This window comes from Dysidea avara, chromosome 9 (genome assembly GCF_963678975.1).
Source record: "Dysidea avara chromosome 9, odDysAvar1.4, whole genome shotgun sequence".
NCBI classification, from domain to species: Eukaryota; Metazoa; Porifera; class Demospongiae; order Dictyoceratida; family Dysideidae; genus Dysidea; species Dysidea avara.
In genome coordinates this window covers 17,565,268-17,578,309 of record NC_089280.1, presented here as the reverse complement: position 1 = coordinate 17,578,309, position 13,042 = coordinate 17,565,268, and the positions used below count along the sequence as shown (strand labels likewise).

General features: G+C 35.9%; 2 protein-coding genes across 2 annotated transcripts in view; one reads left to right on the top strand and one right to left on the bottom strand.

Annotated features, from left to right (window-relative positions):
- Nucleotides 1-13,042, bottom strand: part of LOC136265579 (Na(+)/H(+) exchanger beta-like) — a 101,208-nt gene that overhangs the window by 58,550 nt on the left and 29,616 nt on the right. The gene's annotated exons all lie outside the window — the stretch shown is intronic.
- Nucleotides 8,410-9,331, top strand: LOC136266629 (fibrinogen-like protein A). The gene has a single exon (XM_066061621.1). It carries the CDS (start codon nt 8,439-8,441, stop codon nt 9,195-9,197), a length of 759 nt encoding a protein of 252 aa, XP_065917693.1. The 5' UTR covers nt 8,410-8,438; the 3' UTR covers nt 9,198-9,331.

The window sequence follows — 13,042 nt, the reverse complement described above, 5'->3', positions numbered from 1 at the left end:
AGCTGTATAATTGCCATTTAGAATGAAGATAGACAAAAATTTACAAATTTAGAGCTCCATAGCAGCTAACCATATGGAATACGAAGCTGAACCCTGAACAAAGTTGTTCGTAAGAGAAAAAACTATTGAGTTAGTGTTAGTAGCAGGTAGGGAAGAGCAGATAGCAATTTGTGATGCCACATTATCGATTATAACTCTGGCAAAAACAAAATTCAATATTTTATAAGGAACACGTACTGATGAATCGTTTGACTAACAACATCACCATCTGGCTGGGAGCATCTCACCCAACCTGTTAACTTGAAAACCACCTAACTACAAATTGGACAATTACAATATACTCTCTCACACAGGAGAATATAATTAACAACTGGTACAGATTATCACTATTACACCCATGTAAGGGAAGGGTAAAGTGCAATAAAATTCAGTAGACGAACATGCTAAGTATACATGGGTGTTTCCATAACAATAATAGATTGTAATAACAAGGAGCTACATGTTTGTTACCATATATAGACAATAAGACTCTATAAGGATATTATACAGAATGCTCAAAAACACTCTTATTAGGAAGTGTATATGGCAATAAAGTTATTGGTCTACTAATCATTTCAGTCTATCTTTTAGTAGCAGTAAAGTTGATAGTTGACAATGATTGTTGTTACAACTGTTATAACAGTACTAGTTCTAGTTAGTGCTACAACAGTTGATGGATCTGTCATAGATAACTGTTGTAGTGTTACAGCTAAAGGTAACTACTTTGCTACAAAAAGACCATCTCCAGGAATATACACCATCAGGGATCCTTGCTCAACAACCACATCAGGACATACAGCACAAGGATATTGTGACACACTAACTGATGGTGGAGGATGGATAGTAATCCAGAGGAGAATACAAGGTGTTAATGAAGACTTCAATAGATTCTGGTGGGAATATGAACTAGGATTTGGTAATCTCCAAACAGAATTTTGGTATGGACTACACTTCCTACACTGCTTAACCAGTAAAGGACAATGGGAACTATGGATAGACCTCACATTAGCCAATGGAACTGACACTTATCTCCACTACAATCACTTCAGTGTAGGATCACCAAGTACAAACTATACACTAAGTATATCAGGATTTACTGGGATTACTCCCTATGATTCTTTTGGTTATCCACCATTGAATGGACATCCATTCACCACACGGGATAGAGATAATGACTACAGTAGTAGAAATTGTGCAGTTGATGGACATGGTCCTAATGCTACAGGTGGATGGTGGCATAGTAATTGTTTTCGAATCAACCTCAACTACAACTATGCAGGACCACTGATATATGCGTTTATTTACCTTGGTGACAAATGGCACATCCCATTATTCACAGAAATGAAAATACGTAAAGTGGGATGTACTGTCTAGTAACTCTCACTCAGTATTACTGTTGTGTTGTAGAAACTTTGTTAGTAGCTGCATCTTTTGTATCATGTAGTAGGATATCTTTAGATGGTAGACATATATGCTTTGTAAACATTTTTGCTGATTAAACAAACAATTAATCCAATTAAACTCTCTCTCTCAAAAAAATGAAAGCTCAAGACAATGCAAGATGAATTAATTAAAAATCGTTCGCATTACGATCACTTTGAAGTGACATAAACAAACGCTCATATCTTGTGTGTCCTTGGGTCTACTGCAATGAAACAAAGATTTTTGATCTCTTGAGTAGGCAAACAAGATGTGATATCTAAGTTTTTATTGTTAGTCCTTTCCTTTACTAACAATACGATGTTTTCAATAATACGTAAGTATTTCACCCTTTGTATTCAATTGTAAATTTAGGCTTGCGTGATTGTGTCGGGTTCTCACAGATCCAGTCACATTTGCTATCGCAATGATGGTCACCATTGCTTATGGCAGTGAGCCATGCTTTAGTAATTACCAACACTCAGTGATGCACAACCACTTTTCACAATGCTTTGAAGATAAACTTCTGGTTTCCTTCAGTTCCTCACCACCAACAAATAACTACACTTGTCTAACCCTCAATGTATAACAGTAAATAAGTTTAGATACTATTAGTCACTAGTTTGTAGTGCAATCATATTGTGAATACAATTATGAAGACCCTCGTGATATTGGTCTATAACTAAAGTTATACTCAATAATCAATCAAACACACACAGTTATCACAATGTATCAGAAGACCTTAACATCTGCAAAGCATGGGTTATTCCAGCATGCCTGAATCCATTAATGAAAAGTTGAGGCCTACTATACATTTCTACAATTGGAAACATTTACCAGCTGCACTCAAGGGCTTTACTGCATTCATCTGTACATCTATTTTACAGATACCGCAATGTCAAGCTGTCTTTGTATTAGTTGAAACGGTCATAGTTTTTTTAGTATTTGAGTACTCTCTAAAGTTAACGATTGAGGACACACAAATACTAGTTGTATGTGGTCATACCCATTTGCCATGTTTTGTACCAACCTTAAACAGTTTACAACTTTTCAAGCAACAGCAATGATACACTGTATTAAAGTACTGATATTAACATCCCTGACAAAAAATTATGCCAATCAAACTCTACAGCCTTCATTTGATGACAAATACATCATGTGAGCTGGGTCACATGATCTTAACGAGTATACTCAAGTACTAATTTTACTATCCGTGTACTAAAATCCTTAACGAGTACTTATCAAGTATTAATATTTGTTTCAACTCTACTTTGCATATCTTGAGCATATACCAAATTTTAAACTGCTTTTTAATGGCATCTTTGAGTGGTATATTTATTGCCAGGTCAATCGGTTGTTGCTTGTCACTACAATTAGCTGGAACCACCACCATTCAAATATTATTAGTATGTTTATCATTTAAGAAACATTCTTTGATGTAGATGAATTCACTTGGAAGTTAACCCTGTTTTGCTATTCTTTCACCTAACATAAGTCATCCTGAATAGAAGAGATTAGCCCAGAATTTCTTCACCTCAAACAACCCCCCTTGCACTTTCAAATATCCTGGGTATAATGGCTCCCATCCATGTATTGACTGAAGAGCCAACAGACCTCAGTGATTTAATGTATTCCATACTGCAAGATCGACTTCTTCTTAGGATAAAAGTGATCCTTCCTGATGTTTCGAGGGTAGATTTTAATTGGTCTTTTGTTTTTAGCTTTTATATGCTTAGATGCCTCTGGCACGAAAAGCTTAGAATTTTGGAGAAATGTTTGGCTGCAGCTATTGGACCATGCTCAGTAGCATATCTTCCAATGTCAGTCCTGTCTTTGTTGTTACAGGTCTTCCCCTGAATTTCTCCGTGTTTTTTGATTTCAAGCTTGATTTTCTTATTTGCTACTGTCAATGGTCAAGTGTTCATTGGTAGATGCCAACCTGTCATTATTCTCTGTCTCCTTGAAGTATTTCAAGAGCCATGAGTTCAGCCAGTGACAGATACGTGTGCTACAGAACAAACGTTACTCACTTAAAAGTTATGTAACTGACTGGCTATTTGGCAGATTTAAATTTGACAATTCCAGTGAAATTTCACCAACTGCCAAATCTAATTCCCTGTCAAATTTTCTGCTTATATGATATGTTGTAATACATATAACTTGTTTCACTTTATTTTTATTTCTTGGGACCCTTCTTCATGTTTTAAATTACTAAACTAGTTTGTTTACTTTTTCTGTTATAGTATCTCAATCTTGCTGTTGACTACAGATGCTCTCATCCTATACATAAATCATTGGGTGAGTCATTGTAAGTGTACCTACAAATCTTTAAAGGAGCATATCATATTCACTTAGTTAAACACTGCACCTTCAATAGTAACCACACTCAAGGGGTACAACAATCAATTTTGAAAATAAGGGCTGCAACATCATTTTCGAGCATTAAGTGGCGGATAGTTACCACATCAATCTTCAAAACTAAGGTAATAAAAGCCACAGTGTTTAACCAAGTAAATACAATAGTCACCGTGTTGTTCTGTAGATAACAGATTGTTATAAGTATTAAGGGGAGCGGTTGGTATGCTAACAAGCCAATCATCATAAGTACAGCTACAGTGCATCTACATCAGTTACTCAGGCTGTAAAAAATTCAGTTGTAATAGTAAAACTTTAATGTGCTATATAAACAAGTAGGAGTAATCGTTTAACCACTTCCACTTGTACTGATGTATATAGGCTTGCTAGCTTAGGTACCTGCCATATTGTTATTCAGAAAATGATCTATAACACCTACCATGACCAGACAGACTGACTAATGGCTTTTGACACAATAATTTCATCAAGTTACATTACTGGTTTCCTTAATACCATTACGATTTCACCAAAAGTCACCCTTCTATACAAAGATCACTTTTAGGGTAAATTATCTTTATACAATAATAAAATCGTCATCACAACTAATTTTGTGGGTAACTTTTGTCTACAACACACATATAACCCCAAATATGGGAATAAACTACAACATTAAACATAATACAAATCACACTAAAATGACCTTATTAGGAAGCATAAAAAACTATAAAATTATGTGATGTACTGACTAGGAATCATTTCAGCCAATCTTCTAGTAGCAGTAAAGTTGATAGTTGACAATGATTGTTGTTACAACTGTTATAACAGTACTAGTTCTAGTTAGTATTACAACAGTTGATGGATCTGTCATAGATAACTGTTGTAGTGTTACAGCTAAAGGTAACTACTTTGCTACAAACAGACCATCTCCAGGAATATATACCATCAGGGACCCCTGCTCAACAACCACATCAGGACATACAGCACAAGGATATTGTGACACACTAACTGATGGTGGAGGATGGATAGTAATCCAGAGGAGAATACAAGGTGTTAATGAAGACTTCAATAGATTCTGGTGGGAATATGAACTAGGATTTGGTAATCTCCAAACAGAATTTTGGTACGGACTACACTCCCTACACTGCTTAACCAGTAAAGGACAATGGGAACTATGGATAGACCTCACATTTGCCAATGGAACTGACACTTATCTCCACTACAATCACTTCAGTGTAGGATCACCAAGTACAAACTATACACTAAGTATATCAGGATTTACTGGGATTACTCCATGGGATCCATTTAGTAGGTATTCCTTAAATGGACGACCATTTACCACAAGGGATAGAGATAATGATAATCATAATAGCAAAAATTGTGCAGTTAATCAACGTGGTGTACATGGTACAGGTGGATGGTGGCATAATGCTTGCTTTTACATCAACCTCAACTACAACTATGCAGGACCACTGTCTGGTGCATTTATCTACCTAGACTACAAATGGCATGTTCCATCATTCACAGAAATGAAAATACGCAAAGTGGGATGTACTGCCTAGTGACTCTCACTCAGTATTACTGTTGTGTTGTAGAAACTTTGTTAGTAGCTGCATCTTTTGTATCATGTAGTAGGATATCTTTAGATGGTAGACATACTGTATATGTTTTACAAACATTTTTGTTGATTAAACAAATTATTAAGCTCTCTGGAAAAAAAACCCAGAAAGTTCATGACAATGGAAAGATAAATTCATTTATGAACATGAAAATATTACAATAAGGTTGTGATGAAGCTTCGAATGTTTTGTGGGTTTGAAGGATAAGTAAACTTCGAATTATAAAAGTATCCTTTGAAGCTTCGTAATGCACTTACAGTCTATGAAAGAATTACAAATAAACATCATTATGTTTATTGCAGCTGCTTATTCATCTTGTGTGATCGATGTTCATCTCTTCACGATCAATCTTCGTGTGCCACGCCCACTTCTAAACCATTGCAATTTAGCTTGCTACCATAGTTGCAGCCTTAAAACACCTTATAAAGTGATAGATAATGCATGGAAAATGTCCTTTTAACCATTAGTTGGTGTTTATCTATGCTTGACCGCAACGCCCATTTACAGACAATTGATTACATCATTCAGTACTGCTGCTATGTACTTTCCAAATGCTTACAAACTGATCAGAAATATAAAACTTAAGAAGGATGTGCATAAATACAAGAAAACCTATAACTTGAAGCTAACACCAAAGCTTCAAATGTTTAAACATTTTATTGTCAGTGGCTGAAGACTGCACCCCCAGACCCCTGCAGTATAGCCAATCTGGAAACCACCTTTGAAGCAGCATGGATCTTCAATGCTACATTTACAATGGAAGATACAGAAACTTACCAGCAGTAAATCACTGATGACATGGCTACCATATGTTGCATGTGGTACCTGTACTGAAAGACTAGATGATTCAAAGCACTACAGATAAAGATCACACTTGGTAGAGCTGATGAGCAATGTGTGCTGTACATAGGGCAAAGACGTGATTTCTGGCAACATGTGCTGACGTATAAGAACTATAATCACATAGTCACACACATACTACGTAAATCCAGTGCATGTACACTGGTGAGTTAATTTTTAAATTGTTTGCATATCGGACAAAAATGTTTGAGGGGTTAAAATTTGAAGTGTGCAGACAAATAGCCACACACATTTAACAACACCGTGCTGTTTAAATTCCTGCATGTTAGCTGGTACAGTTGTGAGTTGCAATGTGTTGTTCTAAATGATCAGTTGCTCTTCATGATAAAAACTTGAACAATGCCCATTTTGTGAGATCCACACAATCTATTTGATCACCACAAGTCATATCAGTTTGCGTATGTCCAATCAATAGTACAATGAAAGAACTTGTGAAGTACAGACTCTCCCACTGTTAGCACGCAGTATAGCTTACAGCTTGCATCTCATACAATTTTCATAATGATCAAAAGTACTTTAGTGTCTAAACGTGAAGACATGTAGACACTACATATAGCTAATAGCTTTTGTAGACAATCCCTTGGACAATTGACCCATACTGTATAGCTCTGAAATGGTTAGCAATTTTAGCATTCTCAACAAAATGTTTCCAGATATCCTGAAGATAGCAACATCATCATCACTTGTTGGAAATAAAGCTAGTACATTTATTTACACCACATCTTTGATCACATACAAATTGAATCTCAAATTAGAACAGCATGTGGTTTCAACACATAAAAATTAAAAATAGAATCATGAATTGAACATGCAGTGTTTGGTTTTGGTCCTTTACTTCTTGCAACTTTCAAGCGCCTTCATCAGTATACTGCTAATCTTCTTGCAGAATTACAAATCTTTGAAAGTATTTAAGTTTGTTTCATCTACCAGGGATTTAGTTGGTAATGAATGATTGACAAGCTCTGAAGAACTTACTTCAACTACATATTATTCCAAAGCTAACACTACAACACTATCAATTAACAACCTAGTGATGAAGTCACTTGAAAGTTGCAAGAAGTAAAGGACCATAATTCAAAACCAAACACTGCATTGTCCAATTCACTTGCATGGTTTGTAAGACTCACTTGGTGTAATGTAATGGCTAGGTGGTAATCAAGCGGCTGTACAATTATATGGCATAGTTTCAATCGCCTGTTATCCATCATCAGCTCATATGACTGCAACCATTTGTTTAATTGTGTTCCCTTCAGACAGGACTTAGCCTTCTGTAGCTTTCTAGTGTTCCGAAGTCAAATGGTCACCCACTCTTTGTCTATCCTTAGAAAAGTTAGGAGCATTTATGGAGCTTTACTAATTACACTGTACAGGCAAGTGCTTGCACCAACTAAGTAAAGAAGAATCCAACCCATATTTTAGATTTAATTAGTTTCAAAATATGTTTTTTTTACAAATTGCAACATTGGTTGAGTAGTCAAGAGCACCAAGAGTTCTATAAACAATTCACTAGAATTAAAGCTGTATAATTTCCACTTAGAAATGAAGATAGACAAAAATTTACACATTTAGAGCTGCATAGCAGCTAACCATATGGAATACGAAGCTGAACCCTGAACAAAGTTGTTCGTAAGAGAAAAAGCTATTGATTTGTGCTTGTGTAGTGTCAGTAGCAGGTAGGAAAGAGGAGATAGCAATTTGTGATGCCACATTATCGATTATAACTCTGGCAGAAACAAAATTCAATATTTTATAAGGAACATGTACTGAAAAATCGTTTGACTAGCAACATCACCATCTGGCTGGGAGCATCTCACCCAACCTGTTAACTTGAAAACTACCTAACTACAAATTGGACAATTACAATATACTCCCACACAGGAGAATATAATTAACAACTGGTACAACTTATCACTATTAACCCCATGTAAGGGAAGGGTAAAGTGCAATAAAATTCAGTAGACAAACATACTTAGTATACATGGGTAAGAGCTACATGTTTGTTACCATATATAGACAATAAGACTCTATAAGCATATTATACAGAACGCTCAAAAACACTCTTATTAGGAAGTGTATATGGCAATAAAGTTGTAGGTCTACTAATCATTTCAGTCAATCTTTTAGTAGCAGTAAATTTGAAAGTTGACAATGATTGTTGTTACAACTGTTATAACAGTACTAGTTCTAGTTAGTGCTACAACAGTTGATGGATCTGTCATAGATAACTGTTGTAGTGTTACAGCTAAAGGTAACTACTTTGCTACAAAGAGACCATCTCCAGGAATATACACCATCAGGGATCCCTGCTCAACAACCACATCAGGACATACAGCACAAGGATATTGTGACACACTAACTGATGGTGGAGGATGGATAGTAATCCAGAGGAGAATACAAGGTGTTAATGAAGACTTCAATCGATTCTGGTGGGAATATGAACTAGGATTTGGTAATCTCCAAACTGAATTTTGGTACGGACTACACTCCCTACACTGCTTAACCAGTAAAGGACAATGGGAACTATGGATAGACCTCACATTAGCCAATGGAACTGACACTTATCTCCACTACAATCAATTCAGTGTAGGATCACCAAGTACAAACTATACACTAAGTATATCAGGATTTACTGGGATTACTCCAATAGATCCATTTAGTAGGCATCCATTAAACGGACGATCATTCACCACACGCGATAGAGATAATGATCGTGGCAGTGGAAATTGTGCAGTTAATGGACATACTATCTATGGTACAGGTGGATGGTGGTATAATGCTTGCTTTAACATCAACCTTAATTGCAACTATGCAGGACCACTGACGGTTGCATTTATTCACCTAGGTGACAAATATCATGTTCCATCATTTGCTGAAATGAAAATACGTAAAGTAGGATGTACTGCCTAGTGACTCTCACTCAGTATTACTGTTGTGTTGTAGAACTTTGTTAGTAGCTGCATCTTTTGTATCATGTAGTAGGATATCTTTAGATGGTAGACCATACATGTTTTGTAAACATTTTTGCTGATTAAACAAACAATTAATCCAATTAAGCTCTCTCTCTCAAAAAAAATGAAAGCTCAAGACAATGTAATCAAAAATCGATTGTATTATGATCACTTTGAAGTGACATACACAAACGCCCATATCTTGTGTGTCCTTGGGTCAACTGCAATGAAACAAAGATTTTTGATCTCTTGAGTAGACGAACAAGATGTGATATCTAAGTTTTTATTGTTAGTCTTTTCCTTCACTAACAAAACGATGTTTTCAATAATACGCAAGTATTTCACCTTTTGTATTCAATTGTAAATTTAGGCTTGCATGATTGTGTCGGGTTCTCACAGATCCGGTCACATTTGCTATTGCAATGATGGTCACAATTGCTTATATTATGGCAGTGAGTCATGCTTTAGTAATTAACAACACTCAGTGATGCACAACCACCTTTCACAATACTTTGAAGATAAACTTCTGGTTCCCTTCAGTTTCTCACCATCAACAAATATCTAACCTTCAATGTAGAACAGTAAATAAGTTTAGATACTATTAGTCACTAGTTTGTAGTGCAGTCATGTTGTGAATACAATCATGAAGATCCTCGTGAAATTGGTCTATAACTAAAGTAATACTCAATAATCAATCAAGCACACACAGTTATCACAATGTATCAGAAGACCTTAACATCTGCAAAGCATGGGTTATTCCTGAATCCTTTAATGAAAAGTTGAGGCCTACTATAGATTTCTACAATTGAAGACATTTACCAGCTTGCACTCAAGGGCTTTACTGTACTCATACGTACATCTATTTTACAGGTACCACACTGTCAAGCTGTCTTTGCATTAGCTGAAACAATCATGGTTGCATTAGTATTCAAGTACTCTGAAACAATCATTAGCTGAAACAATCATGGTTGCATTAGTATTACAAGTACCAGTTACATGTGGTTATACCCATTTGACATGTTTTGTACCAACCTTAAACAGTTTACAGCTATTGAAGTAACAACAATGATACACACACTGATAAAGAGCTGATGTTAGTGTCCCCGACAAAAAAAAATTATGCCTATCAAACTCTACAGCCTTCACCGTGTCACTACATAATGACAAATACATCATGTGAGTTGGGTCACGTGATCTTCCTTCTTTGAAGTAGATGGATTCACTTGGAATTTGAAACCACTTAACTTGTGTTGCTATTCTTTCACCTAACAAAAGTCATTCTGAATAGAAGAGATTTAGCCGAGAATTTTTTCACGTCAAAGGACCCCTTTGCCCTTTCAAATATCCTGGGTGTAATGACTCCCACCCATGTATTGACTGAAGAACCAACAGACCTCAGTGATTTAATGTATTTCCATACTGCAAGATTGGCTTCTTCTTGGGATAAAAGCAGTACTCCCTGATGTTTCGTGGGTAGATTATTAATTGGTTTGTATTTCTAATTTTATATACTTGCTTTGTACTCTAGTACTCTTTTTGAAGTGCCTCTGGCACGAAAAATCTAAGAATTTTGGAGAAATGTTTGGCTGCAGCTATTGGACCATGCTCAGTAGCATATCTTCCAATGTCAGCCCTGTCTTCATTGCATATGATACAGGTATTTCCCTGAATTTCTCCATGTTTTTTAATCTCAGGCTTGATGTTCTTATTTGCTGGTGTCAATGGTCAAGTGTTCATTGGTAGATGCCAACCTGTCATTATTCTCTGTCTTCTTGAAGTATTTCAAAAGAGCCATGAGATCAGCAAGTGACAGATGCGTGTGCTACACAGCAACCATCACACCTAACATCACTTAAAGTTATGCAACTGGCTGGCTATTTGGCAGATTTAAATTTGACAATTTCAGTGAAATTTCACCAACTGCCAAATCTAATTCCCTGTCAAATTTTCTGCTTATATGATATGTTGTAATACATATAACTTGTTTCACTACCTTTTTTTTTATTTCTTGAAACCCTCCTTCATGTTTTAAATTATTAAACTACTTTGTTTACTTTTTCTGTTTATAGTACTTCAATCTTGCCATTGACTACAGGTGCTCTCATAGAGGTATCCTATGAATAAATCATTGAGTGAGTCAACCCATCATTGTAAGTGTATACCTACAAATCTTTAAAGGGGCATACCGTATCTACTTAGTTAATTAACTAATTAATTAATTAATTAATTAATTAACCCTTTGGTCCCTAAGTTAATAAAAATATATTCCGTTAAACACGAACGCCACTATAGTGGCTCTTGTTACACACATGCGTTCAAACACAATATCTCGTAAACAAAATATCCTATGAATATACGGTATGGACCACACTACTCTGTGGTTAACGGATATTATCCTAAGCTTTATCCGAGCATTGTAGCACGATCAACCGTGATGTAAGGCGAATCTGCGTTTAAAAGAATTTTCAACCACTTTAAAGATGATAGCTACGATGATACTACCTGTCACAAAGGAGAGACGGAATAAAGAAGGTTAGTAAGTTATACGATGTTGTAGATCTATCCTTCATGAATAGCTTAATGCAAACCATGAAGAAATAGGTGGTCCCTACATGGAGTAACAGGAGCCCATGTTTGTATGTCAAAACGTTTTCAGTGAAATAACTTTCGCTTTTAAGAACCAAAGCCACTATAGTGGCGTTAGGGGCCTAAGGTTAATTAAATTAAATACTGCACCTTCAATATTATCTGTATTCGAGGGGTGCAACAATCGATTTTGAAAATAAGAGCTGCAACATCATTTTCAAGCATCAAGTGGTGGATAGTCGCCGCATTGATCTTCAAAACTGAGGTAATAAATGCTACAGTGTTTAATTAACCAAGTAAATACTGTTTCGTTCTGTAGAGAACAGATTGTTATAAATATTAAGGGGAGTGGTCGTTGTGCTAACAAGCCAATCATTATAAGTACAACTACAGTGAATCTACATCAGTTACTCAGGCTGTAAAAAGTTCAGTTGTAATAGTAATACTTTAATGTGCTATATAAACAAGTAGGAGTAATCATTTAAACACTTCCACTTGTACTGATGTATATAGGCCTGCTAGCTTAGGTACCTGTCATATTGTTATTGAGAAAATGATCCATAACACAGTGACCAGACAGACTGACTAATGGCTTTTGACACAATAACTTCATCAAGTTACATTACTGGTTTCCTTAATAGCATTATGATTCACCAAGTCACCCTTCTATACAAAGATCACTTTTAGGCTAAATACAGTAATAAAACTGTCATCACAACTAATCTTGTGGGTAACTTTTGCCTACATGAACACACATATAACCCCAAATATGGGAATAACCTGCAACATTAAACATCATACAAATTACCCTAAAATGACCTTATTAGGAAGCATTAAAGACTATAAAATTACGCGATGAATTGACTAGGAACCATTCCAGTCAATAATTTAGTAGCAGTGAAGTTGATAGTTGACAATGATTGTTGTTACAACTGTTATAACAGTACTAGTTCTAGTTAATGCTACAACAGTTGATGGATCTGTCATAGATAACTGTTGTAGTGTTACAGCTAAAGGTAACTACTTTGCTACAAAGAGACCATCTCCAGGAATATACACCATCAGGGATCCCTGCTCAACAACCACATCAGGACATACAGCACAAGGATATTGTGACACACTAACTGATGGTGGAGGATGGATAGTAATCCAGAGGAGAATACGAGGTGTTAATGAAGACTTTGATCGATTCTGGTGGGAATATGAACTAGGATTTGG